Source organism: Aptenodytes forsteri, unplaced genomic scaffold (assembly GCF_000699145.1).
Source record: "Aptenodytes forsteri isolate BGI_AS27 unplaced genomic scaffold, ASM69914v1 Scaffold249, whole genome shotgun sequence".
Taxonomy (NCBI): Eukaryota; Metazoa; Chordata; class Aves; order Sphenisciformes; family Spheniscidae; genus Aptenodytes; species Aptenodytes forsteri.
This window is the reverse complement of record NW_008796188.1, coordinates 697,634-721,527: the sequence shown is the minus strand read 5'-3', so window position 1 is coordinate 721,527 and position 23,894 is coordinate 697,634. Positions and strand designations below refer to the sequence as shown.

At 43.1% G+C, this 23,894-nt stretch overlaps 1 protein-coding gene across 1 annotated transcript in view; it reads right to left on the bottom strand.

Annotated features, from left to right (window-relative positions):
• MYO1D (myosin ID) overlaps positions 1–23,894 on the bottom strand; it is a 177,396-nt gene that overhangs the window by 88,282 nt on the left and 65,220 nt on the right. The window contains exons 14-17 of the mRNA XM_019474268.1: positions 22,490–22,564; positions 20,781–20,913; positions 10,148–10,314; positions 5,460–5,667 (exon numbers count right to left, since the gene is read on the bottom strand). Coding sequence (XP_019329813.1) covers positions 5,460–5,667; positions 10,148–10,314; positions 20,781–20,913; positions 22,490–22,564 — 583 coding nt within the window. The remainder of the gene's footprint in view (positions 1–5,459; positions 5,668–10,147; positions 10,315–20,780; positions 20,914–22,489; positions 22,565–23,894) is intronic.

The window sequence follows — 23,894 nt, the reverse complement described above, 5'->3', positions numbered from 1 at the left end:
CTGTGAGCGACAGCTCTCCCGAGAGCAGCCTCTGCAAACCCCAGCGCCCGCGGCGAACGCAGGCACGCTGCCGGAGGACGGACGGGCACGGAGAGGCCGCTCGGCCGTGCCACGAGGACGCGTTAGGATACCGACGGCAGGCACCGGGGCCAGCGCTGCCTCCTTCCAGCTGCAGTGACCTCCTGGGCTTAGAGGGCTTCTGTGCACAAGGATTTTTGTCCGAGGAGGTGCTGGGCTGCAACGCAAGGACAATTCTTGCTTCCTCTGCATTAGGCAGTAAAGATTTAGTGAAGCAATTACCATATGCAGCTGTACTGGTCTGATAAAATTACACTGAAATAGTGCACTAAATTATATTGACAAGATACATCGTCTTTGCATACCGCACGTGCCGGCTGGCTGGGCTTTTTTTCTTGAACAAAGCGTTATTCTGCAAAGCTAATGAGTATGTGGGAATGTTTCCAAGGGCAGAAAAAGCAATGGAGTTTAATGACAGCTTTTTTTAATTTTATTTTTTAGTTTTATTATTAACATTAGAGCTGCTCCATTTGCATTCATGAAGACAATCATATAGATGGCAAGACCACAGGTATAGTAAATAAGCTCGAATGCACCACATAAAAAGCAGTGATGTTCTCAGCTGGTGCTTCTAAAATGACCATTCGATTTGACTCCGACAGCGACGTCTCCATTGCCATATGGGTTTTCTAATACCGGACAGCTCTCACTTGCTAAATTCTCCTGGAGCCAGCAAGTTGCCACGGTTAAATCACATCACATCTGCTTACTGACTTGGTTCAGTCTGAAGTAAAATCACAGCCTGGAATCCCACTAACATTTTATTAGAGAAGAAAAAGGAGCGTTGAAGATAAAGCTACAGGAGAAGACATCCAGGAGACGTGGAACAAAAGAAAGTAAAATCACCTCTTAAACTGGAAGTCAGTTTTAATTCAATTTAACTAAACTTATATGAAGCAAATTCTTATCGTTGCTAAACAAAGGAACCAGCATTATTTTAAGGCTTACAGGCTACTCACATGACGAAGCTCTTAGGATAATTAATGAATCTCTTTTTGAAAGTCTTGCGATTTGCATGAGAGCAATACACCACATAATATATATCATTAGAAATGAAGATGTACATTTAAAACTACTAAGAAACAGAACTGCTATATGCATTATATGCAGATCCTTCTTTCATTTAAAAGCATTCCTGTGCAAAGAAGAATGTTATTGGACCCCAGCCTGTGATCAGCTGCTTTTAAGGCTGCGCCTTACATTTTCCCTCAGTTTTTATCACACAAGTGCCTATTGTCACAACACCACATTTTATCTCCAGTTGTCTTTTCCTTTTCCTAAATTCAAATTTGAGGAATTCCAATGCAACAGAAGGCTCAATTATTTTTTTAAATCAAGTTAATCTCTCTCTTTCCTTTTAGATATAATCTTGTGCCTCTCGGAAGTATCACAGTTTGCCTTACTCGGCCTTTGATTCTTACAGGCAAAACTAAAGTAAGGAAAATGCAGCAAGAACTACATTTTCGTGCGAGTTCTTCATGAACAGTTGAAAGCAAGTTGAGAACAGAAATTAAGATACAGGCAAAATTGCCTTGATGTTTTCAGAGTATAGTGAAGGCCTCTTCAGATCCTTACTCTGATTTCATTTTTTATTGTGCTGATTGTTCCTTTTTCAGCACTGCCAGTCTCCAACTGCCCCACCTACTGGCAGCAGTGATCTGATAGAGCAGACAATGAGATCTAACAGTAAAACAAGAGAAATACAGAAAACGGAAGAAAAATTCAAGCATTTTCCGGAGGGATTTAACACTGTACAAGGTATCCAATTACATACCTACAGACATCAACCCAACACCTGCTCTTTCGTTAACGAGCCGTTCAGTAAGCGTTTAGATTCATTAGTGTTTCTTGTCTTGAGTTGCAAGTTCCAGGACTCTAAAGAGCTCCTCTCCATCACTTTGCAAGCATTTTAGAGCCTGGTTGAAGAACATCCAGTACATATAAACAGAGATACAGGTGAACCGCAGCGGGGCTAAGCTACAGAAAAAGAGCTCTGGCCATCCAGTTTTCTTCAAAGTCTTCAGTACTTTGAGCACTTGAGAAGGAGCTTGTCTTTTCCCCACAAATCTTTTATTAGGTGAATTAGAATCTCACTAGAGATTTCTCAGGGAGGAATAACAAAAAGATGACTCCACCTGTCCTGTTTTCAATACTTTGTGCAGACGAGAAAGACATCTCGATGTAGACTTATATTAGTCCCTCTCCACTCCAGGGAGAGGAGAAAAAAGGGAAGGGAGGTTTGTGAAGCCATAGGGAAACGTGCACCGGGAATTTAACTTTTGTCACTTTTGCTGATTGTCGCAATAAAAGAAGCCCCAAAAGCACTATAGTTATTCTATATATAATCCAGCATGCCTGATGCCACACAAAACCATTACAGGAAAATCCCTTACGGAGCCAGAGAGTTGATCCATTATTCCTAACCATGTACTTACCTTCTAGAGGCAAAAAATCTTTAGCCCTGCTCTCTTCCAAGGTTGTTGAGCCCAGTCCAGATCACAGCCCAGACTATATAATTCTGAAGTTTCCACCTAAAGGAAAGGCCAGCAAACTCACAAGAACTGACATGTTGCTGTCAACATTGTGCCTCACACTGTTCGGTGGATTTTATCTGAAGGAGGAGCTTCAGTGCCCACTTTGCAGTGAGAAATCATCTGTTTCCACAGCACAGACAGGCTGGGTCTTTTAAATTATTCTCCAGTAACCGCACCTTTCAATTGCAAAAAAGGTCACCTCTCAATTCCTCAGACATTTAACATGAAAACTGGGGTCACCTGGGAGCAAGGCGTCCCCCCTGCAGCATTATTCAACAAGGAACTCATTAGCTTGCCTCATACCACTATGGGAAGAAAGAGAGACTCCAGATGAATGGCATGACCCAGCGAACTCACTGAATGCACCAAGTAAGACCAACGTGCTTAGAAAAGAGGCTGCAGACAGGGGAACTGCTCCCGAGAAACCAGAGCGAGCACGGTGGAAGTGCAACTAATAATCCAGCAAAACGTTAACAGAGGTGTATGAGGGGGGCCCCACAGATCAGCCCCGTTTCACTCCAAAAGAATAAGCCAGAATACGCTTTTGGAAAAGTATGCTGCCATTTCCAGGGAAGAGACCTGGAAGAAGATGACGAGTAGTCCAAGAAAGCTGCTGTGAAGCTCATCAGCAGGGCACAGAACACTGTTCACTCCAAAAGAATAAGCCAGAATACGCTTTTGGAAAAGTATGCTGCCATTTCCAGGGAAGAGACCTGGAAGAAGATGACGAGTAGTCCAAGAAAGCTGCTGTGAAGCTCATCAGCAGGGCAAGCAGAACACTGCTAAAAAAAAAAAAGGAAAGAAAACGCTGAACCACAAAGCTCAGAAACAGGCAGGTCCTGCACCCTTTAGGCAGCCTGAGCTCTGCATTTCCAGAAAAACCAATCACATATATATACACAAAACTTACAAAATTCCTTACTAAAGAGAAACCATGCAATCCGGCACAACAAATACCAACAGAGATGCAACCCTGGACTTGACACTTTCTCCTTCCATACTGGTCAAACTGTTTTGCTTTCCAGAAAGGGAACCAGATCACACACATTGTAAACACAAGAAATGTGAGTGTTTCACAAACCTATTCAAGCTTGCAGTGGATAGCTTTTCCTTCAGGGTCTTACTCTTCACCAGAAGTGATTCAGTCCATCAGGTTTAGAAAGTTTGTGCAAACTTATGTTAACTGCATAGCTTTAGAGCAGGCTTTTTCTCTGTGAAGTTTTTATACCCATCTGTCAGCAGTTTCTATTTCTGACGGGCAAAAAGGGTTTCAGAAGTTCTGTTGTTTCCCGAGTTCCAAGAATGACAAAGGAAAAATGCGTTTTAAGAAAAACATTTCCAAAAATCTTGAACTAGTCAACAATCCCTGTCAGTTAGGACAAAGTCAGTTCCACCATTTCTGCAGCTGTGAAAGTCAGAAGCTGTTGCTCTTTGCTAGACAGATCACACTCATACAGAACACAGTTTTCAGCAAGTACTAAAACCAGCTCTTGTATTTTTTCCCCTCCGGTGTATGTTGCTTTTGAGGTTACAAACCCAGCTTCTACTGTGTTGCTGTGGCCCCAGAAAGCACCCAAATGATTTAGGAGCTAGCCAAGTCACAACAAACTCCCGTGGCTTAGAAGAGTACCTTCGTAAGCACAGCCTGAGAATGTGTTTGCCCTGAAGTCACAGAATGTAAAATTATTTATCCTAAGGGTAAAACCAGAAAGATCTCAAGCCCAAACCCCACATACAGAGAGGAAAGACAAGCACACAGGTCCTGTTGCACAGTGTCTTACATGTCTCGCCCTTTGTAATGCTAAGGGCCTTCTATTTTCTGTTCTGTAGACTGCCTTTCCCTCTGTCACCCTTTCACCCAAGCTGCTGGGGCAGTGTTTTCCAGAGCCTCTGCAGCAGTGTTTGCCCTTGTTCCTGTGCTGTAACTCTCCTAAGGCTTGCACATGCAAACCCCAATACTGCATGTTATAGCAGGTTCTTACGGGAAGCGATTGCCGCTAGTGTGCAAATCACCCCCTCTTTCTGTACCCCTCGGCTGTATTTTTTGGTTTACCTTAGGGGACTCAATAATATGGATGCTCAAAGCTTAATAAACCAATATGCACGAGCATCTGCCCCCAATCCTTGTACGCTCCAGTCAGCACTAACAGCATCATAAGAAAAAACAATAGGGATTTCGCTCAGGTCCTGATAAAAACTCAGTAATTGCATCATAAGAAAAAACAATAGGGATTTCACTCAGGTCCTGATAAAAACTCAGTAATTAATGGAATGGTATGATGAGAGAGATCACGTGCTGCACCAGAAAGGACGCTCTGGGAGGATGCTCATTTGGGGATCCTCTCCCTTCTCTTCCTAGCTGGCCACTGCGGAGAGTCTTCCCTGTCCCTTTTCTCAATCTGTCTTCCCCCCTCTCTCCTTTCCCTGCACCCCCAAGAGTTTTACCATTAGAGTTGACGTATGCCATCAGCTACGGATCCACTAATAAAAACTTTTATGCATGTAAGCCTGTCTCAACATCCATTGTGAATCACTCATCCATTCATCCATAAAAGTTCCTCTAAGTTTCTACGTAGCCTACTTCCACTGAGTAAAGAGCAAGTTTTTTAAACAGTATCCCATAAACTTAAAGGTCCTACAGCTCACGGTACCTCACACCACATCAAGACTTCAATGCAGCTACAGAGAGCACTACTGAAAGAGCTTTAAAAAAAAATAAGCAGTAATCAAACTGCAGTATTCTAGAATTTGTGCGGGCTTGTCACTTTTGCAAGTGAGCCTGAAAAGACAGCAAAGGCGTTTTAAGGAACTTGAACTGAGGTTTTAATGCAGTAAACTCAGCTTTACCTTCTGTAGGAAGAGGACAATCCTCACAAGCATCTTGGCATGCAGTCCCTCCAAGGTGAACAGAGTTCGAGGCGTGCGGATGAAAATCTTGGTCTTGCCATAAGCAACATCGTGCTGAAATCCATGACACTCTATGAGCTTCTTCACAGCATCTTTGTCTGAAGGGAGGTCATGGTTTGGCCAAGTGAATTCCGAGATCATCTTGTACCTGGAATTACACGGTACAATTTACAAATGTAAACTTGTCATCTAGATTCTCAAGAAGGCCAACCTTCAACGCATTTTAGAAATAATTATGATCTAAATTCTAATAAAACTGATTATAGTTTTATAGAGAAAAGCCTCAAGACATCCTGTGTAGGAATCATGATCCTCAAAATCCAAGGCAAATTAATATGAGAGGCATGATTTTGTGAGACGCTGAAAAAAAAAAATATCGTGAGAAGCTTACTTCATCAACACCGAACTGATGCAACGTGACAAACTTCACCACTGTTTTCCTGCAGATTTGGCAGTTCCATTATTCACACTTTCAGCATTCAATTTTAATTTTTTTTGCGAGGAAGAAAAGCTTTGGTTTGCTCACATTCTGCATAAGAAGCCAATTGCAATCAATTTTTTAGTCAGAAAACCTAGATTTAAAAATTCTGCAAATAATGTTCTTGTTCATCATTTTGGTAGCCATTTCTAACAAATTTTATTATTTACCAAAGCAGCAGATAGTTGACTGCCACAGTTTGTGCAAACACCACTACTGCCTGTAATCATTGTTCAGTCATTCCCTCCCATCCTTACTCTCCAGACTCCTTTTGACACCGAGAGAGAGAATGCAGATTGGAACTAAGACAACTACAAATCAAACACGAAAATAACTGCATCAGACTCTGCTCTCTGTAAGATTTACCATCCTTGCAAAGTGCTGATTAGGTGAATAGACGTTTGCAAAAAGCAACAATGAATTTTCTGCCTAAGATTTATGGACATAATCAAAAATGTAATAGACTTTTTCACTGTGATAGTACCTGCATTCATGTTCTAAATAAAACAAGCATGCAGCAATCTTAACCACTTCTCTATTTAAAAGCCCACAATCCAAGTCAAGCATCAATCTCAATGTTTTAGACATTCAGAATTTTCAGCTACTATTAAATGGATGCAGCAGTAAACCTTTTTACTGGGGAGTGGGTGCACTGCAGGAGTCACAAAACAGACTAAAATGAGCCTGAATGGAAATACATCACACTGTGGCTTTCATTCATGAAATTAGCCTTTCTGAATAAGCTGTCGAAGAGGGGAAAAAAATGGAGGTGTGCACAGCGTCTAAGCAGGGAACACCATCAGTGTGAGGGTTACAGCACGCAGACTAGGGATCTTACTGATAAACAAAACAGATATATTAAAAAAACCCTCTTCAGACTCACAAAACATTTTGCATTTATACTTGGCTGGCAAAAGCATTCCTTCTCTCAAATACACATACACACAGGACATAAATATTTTACACTGGTTTCTCTTTCCTATTCTCATCAGGAAAATGTTCCTGCAATAATTAATTCACTGGGAAAATCTTCCACCTCAAGACATTTGCATTAGGGGGGTGGGGGGGGAAGACAACCAGAGTGGCAGTGCAAACCCACGCGTTATTAGACAGGCCTGCTGCGCCGATGGGGCCAGAAAAAAAGGGGTAAGATGTCAGAGAACTGAAAACCTGCCCAAAAGATGTTAAATTCTCTTCCTCCTTTACAACAAAAAACAGGGCTATGGTATTTAAGACATCCCGAGGCAAACGGACCACCTGCCTCCTAGCCCACAGGTGGTGGGACCGGCGGTGGAATATCGTGGCATCCTTTTGTTCCTCCCATGGCACGTGCAGTGCAATGCCACGAACTCCTTCCCCGCAGCAGACAGCACGATGTGGATGCCACAGCAAGTCAAAATCCCAACCTCGCTGCTAATTATAGTGAGGCAGAACCCAAAATAAATCTGCTCACTGACACCACAACCCTTCCCCTCTCCTGCCTGGAGATCTCGACAGCTTTCAAGGTGACTTATACATTAAACATCCATTTCTACACCACCTTTGTTTCTCCTTCTTCTTCTCCGTACTTAGCTGTAGAAACACCCGGCACACGTGAGGTTGCTACTAGAGCTTACAATTCTCAGTACAGCTCTCCTAAGAACCAAGATTTTTGCGAGCCACTGAATTATGAAGCTTTAATGAAAAATATCAGGTCTGCACGTGAAGCAGGGCGATACTCTCCTCTTACCACCGTGCGGTTCGCAGCTATCTCAGTGTCGTTTACACGCTATGTTTAACATTGCCTGGAAATAGGCATGTGGATGCCTTCATGGTGAAAGTGTTGGATTACGCTCACACGCAGCCGTGCCTGCAGATGCCTCGCAGGCGCCGCGCTTCCCCCTGCCCCACACACATACCCCTTTCTGAAATCCAACCAGGTTTTTTTTGATAGTAAGTTGTATATTAAAACAAAATAATGCATCACGTCTATTTAAGATCCACGGCCCTGACATGCGTTTCACACAACTGGAAGTTGTAGTTACCAAGTGAATGCACAACATCTCTTGGTCCAACAAAAAAAATATTTAGATCTTACTTTCTACAAATTGGTAAGGGCAGACTGGTTTGCACAGAGCTCAAATTAAAGTCCTCTTCATCTCAAGGAAAGCTTGAAAAGGACATTTATTAATGGTCTTAACTGGGCTTCACTTCACTTCCTACTGGTAGATAGGAGATATCATCTACCTTACAGTATTTTAGGGCTAAATAGCAACAAACTCTTTTCCTACAGAAAGGAAAGTTATTTTTTATAGGTTTTTATATACACACGTACACACATATATATAAAAAAGGCATGCATGCACTCATATATTTTTTTATATATATATGTATGTATGTATCTCTTATCTATATATATATATCTATCTCGATATGTATCTCCTGTCCCCTCTAAGAGGAATCAACAAAACAAAATACAGCTATCTGTTTTGGGCTCAGAAAATCTGAAAGCTTCAGGGCCCTGTAAGGGAGTTAAACATCTGTTTGTGGGACTGAACTTTTGTACTATCTTTTGCAAATGTAAGCAAACAGATGGCAAAGTTACGTCCCAACATCGCCTCTCGCTGAGTTACTCTAGATCTATCTTAAAATGTGTCCCACATGCACTGCAAGAGTCCAGAGCCGAAGGGCCTGGAGTCTCCTCCATGTTCCCAGTCCCCCAATAAGCCTGTTTAATATAAAGGAACAGAAATCCCTTGTGATCCCTGTTCAAAAACCACTCAAAAAAAGTGCGGCTTGTACCACAAATCATATCCCCCAGCCCCTGTAAGAGGGTATGTCTCACCCAAAGACAAGGAACAAAGAATTTTGGAAAAAATAAAAACAATATCCAGGCCAGAAGAATTTTTGTTTTTTTAATTTAGAAAAGTCAGTGCAGACCGGACTCGGAGCAATACCGCGATATGCAAATACAGTGTCTGATACTGTACACTGTAGATGTTTAATCCCACTCCAGGGTCCGGCAGAACAAATGTTACAATAGCCCGAAAGCTGTACCAGTTGCCATGTGCTAATTTGGTTTAGTGGCTGTAAACACCACTTCTGGCCTTAAGGTTACTGGAGCTCATCAAACATTCGTTACAAACAAAGCAGCTGTTTATATTAATAGTAATTACACAAATCTTAAGAGTAAATTGTAATGAATTCCACATGTGAGGGCGAAAGCACGCTCTAACCACTGCATAATGTTTAAGAAAACTGATACACAGCACTGTAGGCTGTATTTAGCAAGCCAGACCCTTTCATTCCACTTCAGGTATCACGAAATATCCAGACAAATCTCCACTGTGAACAGCCAAAGATCTTTCAACAGCACTTCGTTTCTAATGCATGACATCCCACCTGCTTGAATAGTTTAATTTTTTTTATACCCTCACGGCCTTTATCTCACCTGATTCAATAACAGAAGTAAAAATCAATTCATTATTTCATCAGCCAGAGGTTGAATTCTTAGTACCCATGCTAATTTACCGAAGCCTTAAGACAAATTTCAATCTAAAACATTTCATTTGTCACAAGTCTGGGAGGAATTAAGAGGGCAAGAAGTATCAAAAACACGTTTTAATGGGGTCATGTTACTGTCCCTTTTTCAGACTTCAGTTTTGAAGTCTGGAGGTTTCCTCCTGCACACGTATAATGTCGCTGTGTGCCATCAAGCACTTCCCAAGACACACAATGTCTGTCTGTCTCTCTTGCTGCAACAATTAGACAAAGTTCAGAGAGAAAACAGAATTTAATTAGCTCTGGTTTTAGGGTTATGCTCTGGGGAAGAACCTCATTACACATTCCTGCTGCAGAGAGTAATACAGCAAATGAATTTTAGCAGAAAAGAAGTTGAGCCTGAGTGCCACACAGGCACCTCTAAACACATCTGCTGCCACAAAATGAGAGCAACCAGAGTCCGTGTTCGACTCATGTTTTATCACACCCAACAGCAGATATTAAACCAAACACACCACCACCCATATGCTCAAGAGGGAGGATCAGAAGCCCAGAGGACTTAAGAGTTACTCTTCACTCAAGGGGAGACAGCCAAAGCACACACCTCATTCCAACGTCCGAGTTGTCCTGCGAAGAGCTGAACTGAGTCACGTGCCAGCACCCTCCTTACCTGTGAAGAAACTTCTCGTATGTTTGGCGGTAGGCAAAGCCTGCTCGGCGGACTCTCACGTTCTCCAAAAGGCCAAGGTATTCAACCTGATGCCTGCAACGCTCCTCGTCAAAAAGCTGTGGTGACTTCTTATCGTTGGGCTTAATGCAACGGACATAATAGGGTTCCTAAGGGGACAAATCAAACCACGTTTTACTCAGAAAGAAAAAAGTCTATGCAGACACAACTGTTTCCTCATGAAAACACTGAGACGTCAGTCCACCCCAGCCATCTGAATGAGGTTTGGTTGCTTAGCAGGAATTACGAGGTTAGAACAGAAATGACAAGAGTGGCACATAACACGTTCCTCCCCTTAGCACACTGCAGTGACATCTGTTACGGGATCAACGTGTTACTCATTTGAGTTCGACTGGCCTTTGCTATACATCAGAACCAGTTCCACATCCCCCTTCCCTACAGACTTTGACAATAGCAAAGCCAGCCTTCATCAAAGATAGAACAAACAATGTAATTCATTGCCCTGATTGTCGGATATGGCTTTTCCAGTATCAACATCGAAAAGCAGCACGGATTGCTCCATAATATTTCAACTATGCTCAATCAAGTCCTCTAAAGCCTGTAACAACATGCTGTCACTGAACACTACCCTGTGCAGGACAAAACCCAGCTCCCTTCCATCCCAGTTCAACACCACAAGCACCACACCCTCCACAGGACAAACACAAGCCACCACCACGCGAGTTCCTCTTTCTGCACCACCTCGGACTTGCAGGCGGCAGAGAACGTTGAACGGGGACCGGTGGCTTTACTCCACCCGGGGGGTCCCGTCCCGCGCCGGCTGGGCTGACCCTGGATGGTCAGGTGAGAGTCCCACAGGGTCGCACACCGTTCACTGCCAGCCAGCCTGCACCCGTGAGATAAGCCCCACATAGAGTCCTGCTAGACTGTTTTGATGTTTACTTTTATTTTTATGAGATGAAAGGCAACTTTCATTTAGGCCAACATGGTCTATAACTAGCACCAGCTTGTAAGGGGTGGCTGTAAGTCTTTTAAACTTACGTACTTTCATCACACTGGGTTTTAAAGTCCATTCGTTTCTTTCTCTTCATTGTTAGCCCTTGCTATCCCACTTCTAACTTTATTGGTGGGGGGAAAAGCAATTAATAAGCGTCATAAAGGCCCACCTTAGTTTTTCAAGGTAAAACTGTATTCTTATAACATTAATATATATTATTTTTTAAGTAGCCCTTGCAAAAGGAGTGCCATATTCCGCAGGCTGGCAGAGCCTACTGCCCACCAAGTCTCATCACTATCCAAGGAGAGAACTCAAAAGAGGATCCCAGTCAGCTCAGAAGGTCACAGTATGTCCAGAGACTTGCTTCAGAGGACGTGTCAAAGATGCACCTAAACTGGAGCATTTAAAAATTCAGTTCACAGCAATGATAACATTATGATAAAGGGAGATAAGCAGCCTGTCTGAAATCTTAACATTAGAAGATGTCAACTTTCATAATCACAACTGATAATTAAGAATGAGATTTCAGCAATTTTCCCCTGGACTAGATGAAACAGGTGGCTGTGAAACCATCTGTAAAACTGCTCTGAGTAACCAGAGGCTCCTTCTCAAAAGGGAAACCCCAAGGGTTCTCCAAAGGAGTCTGTTCTGTTCCAGTACTACTGGACGGTTTCAACAGTGATTTGAACGAAGGAGTACAATGTGGGTACTAAATCTGCAGGCAATATACAGTTTCAGAGTGCAAGAACCCACCACGTTACCAAATGGGAGGAGTGATCTGGAAAAAAAAAGGGGGTGTGTGTGTGTTAATTTAGTGAGGACAAATGCAAAGTTCCGCATTTAGGCAGAAATAGTTGTATAATAAAAGAATGAAAAACTGATTTGACACTAGTGCAAAAAAAGATCTAGGACTTCTAGCTGAACATGAGTCAAGTTCAAGTTTTTCTAAGGAAGTGGCATAGGAACAGGAAAACTGTAAGACAAAAAAACCCAACAGATTTCTACTTATCTGAACATCACATTCAGTTTGGGGCACTGCAGTTCAAGTGGGATGCAAAGGGTGGCGAGTCAGTTCAGGGAAGAACAAGACAGACCAAAAATCCAGAAAATGTGACTCGAAGGCAATATGGTTTTAGTCTAGAAGGACTAAGGAACCACATAACCATCCTGATGTTAACGTATTTAAAGGGTAGATATGAAGAAAAGTAAATATTCAGTTTTAGGACAAAAGTACTGGCATCAGGAAAACAAGGAATGGGAGCAGAATGCCTGCAGAAAGGAGGGGAACCTCCATCACTGGAGAGGAACAGCCTGAACAAGCATCTGCAAAGAGAAGATAGAGGCAGAGGTGTCCTCAAACAGGAGACGAATTAGGTGCATTCCCAAGGTCCCCTTTAGCCCTATTTTCTATGATTTGTCTATGATTTAGCCCTATTTTCTGTGATTTTAGGTCACTTACCTAATCTCAGGATAATATGAAAGGCCCAAAATTGCTATTTTCCCTTCAGTAACATTGAAGAAACAGGATCATCCTTGACTATCCTGGCTAGTCCTGACATAACCTGGAGGTATGCAGCACCAACGACAGGCACACGGAGCTTCCACTCACTAATGAGTACGAATAGGCTGAATATGAGTAATGAACAGGCTAAGATATGCAGGCCTTGGAAAAGCAGACTCGTATCCTAGAAACTGATACGAGCCACTGGATCTTCTGGGGAAGGTGTTGGACTGGAACATTTCCCTGCTTTCTTAAGCACGCCATCGGTAGCATCAGGCTGTGCTGTTCTCCTGGAGGGTTGTCCTTGGGGTAGGAATATACAGCACCGAGGAGAGCGAGCAAAATCTAAGCCAACCACCCATACAAGACCCTCCACGCAGCCACCCAGGAGTGCATAAGTAGGTATGGGGAGTGTGTGGGTAAACAGAAGGATGCCTGGGCAACATCCATGATGTTCTTACATCATCTCCCTTCTCCCCTAGTGACTTCATCTCTCCCCACAAAGTGCGTCAGGGGTAGCTCTTTCACGGTCTTGCTTGGCTCCTTTCCTTACCAGGGAGACCGAGGTAAAGCTGCACGCAGTGGAGAAAACTGCCCCGCTTCCAAATAACCGGCTGAGCCCCCGGCTAAGGCAGTGCTCTCTTCATCCTGCTCTTCTTTTCATATCCTCAGAAGGCGGTGGGCTCAAAAAAGGAAGGAACACTGAGGACACAGCTTCCCCGGGACACCAGGAAGCCAAGCAACAGCTCTGTTCTGTGTGAGGTCTTCTACCGAGGTCACCACCACACTGAACACTTTCTTCTGCCACGGTAATTCAACACAACGCATACCTATTCTACTTGTTCTCCTTTCCTTAGGGAGAGAATGGTGAAATATGATGTGCTGGTACAATTTAAAGAGTTTTAAGAGATTTACATATTAACTTTTTTGGCTTTTTCCTGAAAATTATCTTTGCACAGAAGGTAAGAAGGTTTACAGGGGTCTCTATTCACTCGACAGTCTCCTACCAGCTCTCAGAACTTGCAATCTGCGTGGGTGATGATTTTCCCTTCAGTTGCAGAGCTTGGCTGTGCCATGGGAACGTAGCTGTCACCGGCGCTCTTCACGCTCTCTCAGACATTGTGTGTCAAACTATGAAGGTAGAAGCAGCCCTTTCTGAACTTCAAATCAGTGTTGAAGTAGGTTTGACATGGTCATGGCAGCTATAACTGATGAGGAGTAGGAGTTTGCTGGACCCGACGCCTGCAATTTATAAGCTCTGTATTGTAATCTCTCAGTTGTAGGGCAAGAAACAAAGGCCAGGTCATTCATCTGCTAGAGCAAGTCTCCTATATGACTGGAAATAAGCTATTTAGGGAAAATGCAGGATATCGAGATAACTCCCTGAATTACACCTGAACTTAGAAGCTGTGAAAGAGTCTGCGGTTGTGAAGGTGAATGGTCTGCAGTTCTCCCCATCCCCTCTTGCTAATATTCAGCTTGGGCCGCTTCTCCATCCACACGTTAGTCACCCTTAACGACAGACCTATCCCAGGGTTAGCAACAGTCACTGACATCAGAACGATGCCAGACCATGCCAGATCTGCCCTCAATATCGTTGTGTTGCATCTGATGTCAAGATGAATAGAAATCCTTTGATGAGGTTGATATCACAAATATTCCACATTCGATCCACACAACTGCAACATCTTGAGAACACAGGAACCAAATTAAAGAAGTCATTAGGAGCATGACGTCAAGCAAGTGCATCCCACCCCTCTGCCTCAAGGGAAATGGTGTCGCTTGTTCATTACTGACATTACAGCGTCCAGTTCACAGCTATTCATTATTGCTAATACATAAACTCCCCTCACCACTGCAAAGCTGCCTGCTTGGGTTGTCATACATGTCTTTGCCATCCAAAAATGCAACAAACCTCAATGCAAAAAATCAGTGACTTCAAGTCCAGCACAAAGAGGAGTGACTGTATCTGCATTTGATATCAAAGGCAGAAGCCAAGACGCTGCTTTCCTTTTGGAAAACAGAAATAGGAAGTTGCTGCACAGACAGGAGATCATCTATCAGTGCAATTACAGTGTAATTAAAGCCTCTCAGCAACGACAGCTACTAGGGTAAATTCCAAAGTAGATTATTCCACGCTTACAATCCCACCAGCCTCAGCTCTTCAGGGGGATAATTATGCAGCTCCCATTATTGCACCATGAGGCTGTCAAGCCTAGGAGCTGCATTTTATAAATGGAAGAACTGAAATACAGAGACACAAAGGCCCCAGTTCTGAAAGCTGTTTAGATGCCTAATTGCAACCAATTTTTTTTCTTTTTTTTTAAATCAAGCTGAGCAATTTTTAGATTTTTAAGTGTTAAAAAGAAAACAAACCAGTTTAAAGTCATTGCACCCTAAACAAACTCCTCCTTGAGAGATTTCTTTTCCACAGTTTATAGCTCGTTAGATGAGAGAAGGGATAGGACACAGGACTGACAAATTTGTGCTGAATATATCCTATCAGTCACAGCGATGACACTATAAGTCACTAGAAATGAAGCCTGTCAACCTGGATAGGAGAGGAGAGGTATGGAAGAAAGAAGAGTCAGACAAAAGGAGTTACAGAGAAGGAGGGGGAAAAAAAGAAAAGAAGAAAAAAGAGATGCATGTCCAGAGAGAGTTCCTAGAGAAGCTCATTATTTACAGCCGTGTCAGCCAAAGGACTTCCCGTGTCAGTATTTAAAAGAAAAGCCACCCAAAGTAATCTATCACAGAAAGACCAAATCCTCAAGAGAACAGCATGGGCAGTAAAACGTGCTTGAGAAATGTTACGTGGCAAGTCTGTAAAGCTAGTTTTTGTTTTGGTTTGTTTGGTTTTTGGAGAAAAAAAAAAAAAAGGCACTTTTTTCTACCTACCAGAGGCTTCTGCCCAAAAGACTCTCAGTTAAGTCTGGAGGATTACAGTATTATTGAGATACCAGTACTGATAAGGGCCACTTCAACTCAGCATCCTCCAAAAACGTATTTCCTGAGCCTTCATACTTGTATGGACAAGCTGAAGTTAAAACCGTATTTGTGAACAGCTCCTGAAGTGTTAACAACACTTTTATGCTGCTCACCCTAATGGAAGCATCTGACACCCTAATAACCACAGCACCTGCCCCTTCCTCTCAGGAACCGCAGAACTCTGCTTTATCACCGAATTCCAGATTTAAACCAGAATACCAACAAAACAGAATTTTAAAGATGGTTATTTTAAATACTGGAAAAGTTAAATAACCAACTAATGCTGTAGGTACTCTATTCACAGGCTTTGAGCTTTGTTTCTGATATTAGTATTATTCCTGCCCACCAAATTAGCGTTTTTGGAGACTATTCCCCCAAATGACAGGTTTAAAGATACTGTTGATACTGCCAAAAAACCTGCAGTTTTTTGGGAAGGCCAAATGAGTATCAATGAAGAAGAGCTCTTGGACTGCCATTCTGTTCAAGGACTGTAGAAACAGAGCACATAAATACGGTTTAAAGCAGTTTACGGAGAAACATTAAAGAAGCAAGAACAGCCCAGGTGGAATGGGAGGCCAGGATGAGAAAAGCAGCACTGACTGCATTTATATACTGGGCACACTCTGGGAACGTTAATAAATCACCAGCTCAAACTACAACAAAAATCAAGCCTATCTTCATCTTGGTGTTTTGAGAAACAGCTCAGAAAAACATGAACTGATATTACCTCTCCCTATGGAACCTTATTCCTCTGACATCCGTAGACCACAGCAGCTAACACCACTTGTGCAATGCTGTTTTCAGAGAGCTGTTTTCATCAGCTGTTACCACAGGCTTCCCAAAAAGAGTCCTGCAGGGTCCAAACCGCAGTCAGACACGTAGAGGTTGTCATTGTTGATCCCCAGAAGTGCAACTCCGGTCCCAAGTTAAGCATGGGAAAAATGAGTAACACAACCCAAGGGAAGAATTACAGTACCCATAACTGCAATGAGTGGTGGCCCCAAAAGAGACAGTGGTTTTACCAGCCCAGGAACAGCAACTGTTCACCAGCTCTCCAGGCCCCAGCAGAAGTCAGAGAGCCGAGACCAGTATCCAAACTGGCAATGACTCAGAGGCAGAGTATCCCATTTATTTGTGCATAACCAGTATCTAACAAAGCATAGCTTGAATGCCCAGTTATTAGCTTGCTAGTAACACGCACGTATTATTAACTGCCCGAAAAGTCACCTCAAAGAGATCCTCAGGGCACAATGGCCAACCAGAAGCACTATCTCTCTGCAGTCTGTTTTACTGTTTGAAGTACACAATGATTGTGTTCAGGACCCTTATCTAAGCTACCTCTCCTTTCTAGGACACACCAAGATTTAGACCCTTTAAAGTAACATAAGCTTGACTTCAGGATGGGTGTCACCAAATTTTGGGGGTTTTTAAGATGTATAACAGCCAGGCCCTCCACTAAAAATAGCTAAAGCTCAACTACATAACGTAGTTTGCAAGCTTAAGTACCTACAAACACTGTTCTGCAAGGAGCATTGGCCTTGTAAACTTTTAAACAGCAGGCTCCAAAGTGCGAATTTCACCCCCTTCGTTCCAGCCCTCCATCATGCTAAAGGCTGGCCATAAAACACTGCACAACCAAGACAGCCCTTGGCTCCTTCCTGCTCGGCCTTGTTAAGTCCTGACAAACACGGCTGTTTAATGAGAGCCTTCCCTTTAATGCGATCCATAACTCTCTGGGAAATACAACGCTCTAAGACAATTTTCTCCATTGCTGTTCAAGAGAAAATCAGGAAAAACCCAACATCTTCAATACAAGTTTCTCAATGAAAATTTAGGGAAGGTAAAGAACAGGAAAGGTGTGTACTGCGACACGCATAGGAGATTCCTAGTGAATTCACGAGCTATCCTGAATACAGCCTATCCTTGGAAAAGGTTGACATTTGTGATAGAGATACTGATGATAAATGGACTGAAACTAACTCATTTCACACAAGCCAGCCAGCCAGCCTTCGGTGATGAATTTTGGTACCTACTGACTCAAGATGGATAACATGTGATTTAAACTCTGTCTCCCGCGGTGAGTTGCAGGAATTGTTCAAACCACCACAGTGCACGGCATTCTCTTGACTATTCTATTTTTACAAATACCAGGTGGCCTAGAATAATTTTTCCAATAAACAAGCAAATGAAGTTTTTCCATGAGCGCTTGCCGAACCTCCCCACCAACAGCTCCCTGCTACCCCCCCTTGATAACAGCTCACCAAAAACCCCCAGCAGTTTTTGTCTGTATTGCTTGAAAAACTTCATTGCGGTGCATCAGGTTCCTTACTCATTCGGCTAGGCAAGAGATAACGTGACTGCTCTGTATGACAGAGACCTGCATTAGGTCTCTATATAATAATATATAGATTGGGAATATATATATGAATATTTGGGAATATTCATATTAATATTAATGGCAATTAATATATATTCATATATATGAATATATTGGGAATATATATATGAAATATAGCCACTCCATAATATTTTAGCCTGGAGAAGAGGAGGCTGAGGGGAGACCTCATCGCTCTCTACAACCACCTGAAAGGAGGTTGTAGCGAGGTGGGGGTCGGTCTCTTCTCCCAAGTAACAAGCGATAGGACGAGAGGAAACGGCCTCAAGTTGCGGCAGGGGAGGTTTAGATTGGACGTGAGGAAAAATTTCTTTACTGAAAGAGTGGTGAAACATTGGACCAGGCTGCCCAGGGAAGTGGTGGAGTCCCCATCCCTGGAGGTATTTAAAAGACGTGTAGATGAGGCACTTAGGGACATGGTTTAGTGGGTGGTGGTGTTGGGTTGACGGTTGGACTCGATGATCTTAGAGGTCTTTTCCAACCTCAATGATTCTATGATTCTATGAAATACAAGTGGCATCAACCAGAATCTTTTTCCTTCCCCAACCACTCATTTTCACAACACACAGAGAAACCTTTCTGGGTTCTTGAGATCTCTATGCCCAAATTTAGGTTAGGGCTAGCCAACAAATTATTTGGGGGACTGACAGATCAGGTAAATCTTGACTCCTTCGAAAGTCTGACTAAAGTCTGCCCATGTCCCTTCCATCAGGGTCACAGCCACATTCTCCAGCCCCAACAGCTCACGATTTGCCATCCAGGAAAGCTCCTCTCTGGCTGCACAGGCAGCGGGGTAGGACCCTTCTCAACTTCTACTAATGCTCCCTGCCTACAGCAAGACCTGGCCTTCGGCTGGGCTAACAAGGGCATCCTCTTAGCAGCCCTTAGTCACACACCTACTGGGGAGAACTGCGGGGCTTCATTCCTCAGTCAGAAAGCTCAGCTAGCACCTCAACTCAGCTTTGGTCAGGCTTGCACACCCTCCTGCAGATTTACTGCTGGAGATTAAATCCACTCCAGAACTAGAACTCAAAAATATAAAGCAAGCGTGTTTTCATCTAGTTCTGGAAAACATGAAGCAATATACTATTTCTTGTAATATTCCCAGTGCGGGTAGTTCTCTCTTCCCGTGCACAGCCAGTACTGTATGACCGTGCCCTGACCAATACAGCACCTATGAAGACTTTGTTACTCGTGTGGCTGCCACCCCAAGAAAAAATTCAAATAGTGCTCTGCTCTTCACGGGGTCTTCTTATTAGAACAAGGATCATCTTTCTACAAAGCTTTTCCTAGCCTCACCACATCTGCGTGCACATTTAGGGAAGTGATCGTGCCCCTGTACTCGGCACTGGTGAGGCCGCACCTCGAATACTGTGTTCAGTTTTGGGCCCCTCACTACAAGAAGGACGTCGAGGTGCTGGAGCGTGTCCAGAGAAGGGCAGCGAGGCTGGTGAGGGGTCTGGAGAACAAGAGGAGCGGCTGAGGGAACTGGGGTTGTTTAGCCTGGAGAAAAGGAGGCTGAGGGGAGACCTCATCGCTCTCTACAACTCCCTGAAAGGAGGTTGTAGCGAGGTGGGGGTCGGTCTCTTCTCCCAAGTAACAAGCGATAGGACGAGAAGAAATGGCCTCAAGTTGCGCCAGGGGAGGTTTAGATTGGACGTGGGGAAAAATTTCTTTACTGAAAGAGTGGTTAAACACTGGAACAGGCTGCCCAGGGAAGTGGTGGAGGCCCCATCCCTGGAGGTATTTAAAAGATGAGTAGATGAGGCACTTAGGGACATGGCTTAGTGGGTGGTGGCGTTGGGTTGACGGTTGGACTCGATGATCTTAGAGGTCTTTTCCAGCCTCAATGATTCTATGATTCTATGATTCTCCCTCCAGATCCTGGGCCACTAACATTTCCTTTGCTACCACAACTCCCGAGAAGATAGTCAGAACACATTGCCCTTTATTGCTTAATTATTCTAAATGTTAACATGTACCACTACTCTGGGCTCACTGTTCATCTCTTGTGGACCGCATACCCCTTCCACAACACTACCAAAATGCCAGGAGTCCAGCAAGGTCACCCGGCATCAGTAACACCCAAATATTTCTTAGGGATCTCTGCTCGCATGAGGGATCATGCTGCTCACCTCATCCTCCCACTTGGCTGCACCGTGTTCAAACAGCCCCTTTCCCAGTTTATTCCCTTACCTACATTTCTTCACACAAAGTGGTGCTTGCCAAAGCAATACCTTCTACTATAAAACGTAATTATTTAGTAAAATAAAAGGTTTCACTTCTCACCCTCTGACAAAGTAAAGAGGAGGAAAGAAGGATATCACACAGGTCTGCCTGTATTTTCACGGAAGTCACTTGGCATTGAAAGCCAGAAAGAGAGAATCTCTCCACTGTGAAACTACATCCTCTGGGCCCTCTGCCAAAAGAGCTTTGTTAAAGATGATTATTTGTTTGATATAACAATTATTACCTAAGAGAGACTGGCTTTCCTACAAGTGAAAGATACACTGGTCACAGAGGAAACAAAAATCCACCTTCTTTATGCAGGGATGGCAGCTAACTCTCCTATGAGATCTTCACAGCTGCCCATTGCCACAACCAATGCTCATCTGCCATTGATCAGCTCGGCCTTCCGACTGATTGCAGTGACAGGAAGGTGCCAGTCTCTCCACGGAGAAGCTACACCCTACTAATCAGAAGTTGGAGTCGATTCTGAAACAGAAATATTTACCTTTGATGCCAGGTTGTCCACTAGTGCAATCATGGAGTTCTTAAAAAGAGTAGCAGCTGTCAGAGGTCTCTTGGTTACCTCAGTGATGCTCAGTTTACCTTCAGGCCACATCATCTTCAACACAGGGTTAGAGCTAAAAGACAGTCTCTTTAATTGCACAGTCTAACAGCTCTTCCACTAAACTCAAAATTCAACAGCTTGCTTCTGTCCAGATCTACTGGTGTTTTCAGCTCAAAATGTATCAGCCAAACCAATATGACATTCCTGGGCAAAATATATCTTGCTCTTGAGCAATATACGGTTCAAGCTTACAATCGAATATTCTGGAAAAATGACAAGCGCATTCTCCTCTTCAGATAAAGATGCGCAGTAATGGGATAGTAAAAATCCTGCAGAAGTGATCTATCAAAAGCAGAGTCTGCCTTACTGACACAAACATAAAGAATTTAATCAAAACAGAAAAGAGTAAGACCATAGCCCACAACATCCTCCCTTGAAACTTGCTATCTGATTTCAAGCTGTATTTCTGCAGCATTCTTGATATACAAAATAAACTCATACATTTTAGTCTATATTTTCTTGAAGGGTTGAAGGTGAGGTAAAATGGCCATGATGGATGGCCAGAGCTCCGGAACAGACAAAAGCTGAAAGCAGTTACAGCAATCTAATCGCCAATCTATCACATGCTTTAACATGCCGTAAGTGGTCTTTGTGAACAGTCTTTACCAGAGACTTAACAGAAAACAGAGGCTAAATTTAATAAAACCTCCGTACAGCAAACATTTTGCAGGTTTTTGGTTAATGTGAAGTCTTGAAAACACAAACAGCAAGACTGTTCAAGGGAGTATACTGCGTAAACATAACAGGACTGTAAACTAAGTTAATAGTTGTACTAGCTTTTAAACCAGGTAAACAGAGTTGTCCATGCAGCTGCAGGCTATTTTATGCTGACTTCTACCTCTGAGCAAAGTCTCTGAAAGGTTGAGACAGGCCACAGTTACAAAAGAATTAGAACATGTTTAATGCCAGCCATCAAGGAAAACAGCTTTCTGCGGCACTTATATAGGCACACACATTTTGATAGGATTTCAAATTTGCTTGTCAAAGGCAACTTTTACTTGCTTAATTAGTATTTATAACATGTGAGAACATGGTTTAAACTTTTCATGTCATTGCACATACGAAAAGGATTCAAATCTGTTTGCCCACTTTTCCCCCTCACCCCTATACTGTCTTTCAAATCAGGGATTTTTAGCTGGGGCCAACGATATCTGTTGTTGACCAAACGCTACTCAGTATCTTCAGCATTGATTAAAGAGAGATCAGTAATGGTACATTCGCAACTGGTCCAAAAACCTGGTTAATAACAGATCAAGCAGCACAGGCAATCTCTGCACAGCTATCTTGATTGCACAATGAGTTGGGTTCAAACAAACAGACTAAATTTAGTTAAATTAAAGGTTATATCAGAACAAAACCACCATATACAGAATCAGGACTTTATCCTGAAAAGTCAAACTAACAGCCTTCGGGTCGCAGTAGATATACAAAGATCAAATCTCAAAGCAATGTGTTTATTCACAATGTGCACTGCACACACAGTAAAGATGGCATCAGTGAAAACGTTAGTCTCTTCTAGCATCCACTCTATAAAAAAGGATTCTGACAAATCAGATTAAAATTCACCTCATTAATACTTTTATTCCTACCTGTTGTACATGAGGCGCTTGAAGTCTTGAAATAAAGTGTCCTTGTTTTTGTCAATAAATCCAGTGACTGAGTAACTAAAAAGAAAGGAAAACAGAGTTAATTGCAAAGAAGCAAAGTCCTTCTCTGAGCTGCTGGTATCAGTGTGGAATCAGCATCCTTGCGCTCCTACAGACACAGCAGATGCTAATCAGGAATCCAGCTCTGTTTCCCAACCTATCGCTAATTTGCTGCATGAGCACTGTGTGAGACTTAGATCCTTCTGCCCAGCTTTCCACCTCCAGCGCAGGAACAACATACATCTAGTTTTGGAAAGCTGTTTGAACTACGCAGGTGAAAAGCATGACGGCTGAGACTCCTAGCAGGACTTGAGCAAGTTGTAGATGGCCCAAATTCCAGAGCTACACTCATGACGTCTGCCTCCAAATTCAGAGCATGCGTTTGTGTTAAATCCTACAGAAATTAAGTTTTCTTTTTCAGTACGTCTAGCCTGTCCCTCTCTTGGTGTCAAGGAAGATTCTCTAGTGGGAGAGTGCCTGAAATCAAGAGCAGCCTATAACCAGTGACTAGGGAACTCTCTTGGAAATCAACACGCACACATACACATTTTGGACTCTTTCCTTCCTCTATTCCCACAGAAATACCACCCCGAAAGATTATCGTTTCAGAGTTTCATCTCTTCTCCACGACTCAAGAAAGACAGCACTCTGTCCTCAGAGAAAAGGTCCAAAATCTCCCCATTCAGTGACTCCCACTCAGTTGCTTCCTGAGCTTCAGATCCCCTGCCAGGAAGCCTGCACCTAAACTGCAGGCACCGGGATCCAGAGCCCCACAACATTCAAATCCCTGCATGGAGCCACCCCCAAATCTTACTGCTCTGCATAACACAGTTCAGGCTCAAATATTATCTGCAAATATTTCCACATTTCCGTTTTCTTTTACAAAATTTTTCAGCCACTGGCAGTGCAGAAGATTCAACCACTAATATGGCACCTTGTATTTTCTCCTCCTTGGCAAAATGCCAGAGCCCCACAACATTCAAATCCCTGCATGGAGCCACCCCCAAATCTTACTGCTCTGCATAACACAGTTCAGGCTCAAATATTATCTGCAAATATTTCCACATTTCCGTTTTCTTTTACAAAATTTTTCAGCCACTGGCAGTGCAGAAGATTCAACCACTAATATGGCACCTTGTATTTTCTCCTCCTTGGCAAAATGCTTTGAAATTTCTTTACTGAAAGCGTGGTTAAACATTGGAACAGGCTGCCCAGGGAAGTGGTTGAGTCCCATCCCTGGAAGTATTTAAAAGACGAGTAGATGAGGCACTTAGGGACATGGTTTAGTGGGCATGGTGGTGTTGGGTCGACGGTTGGACTCGATGATCTTAGAGGTCTTTTCCAACCT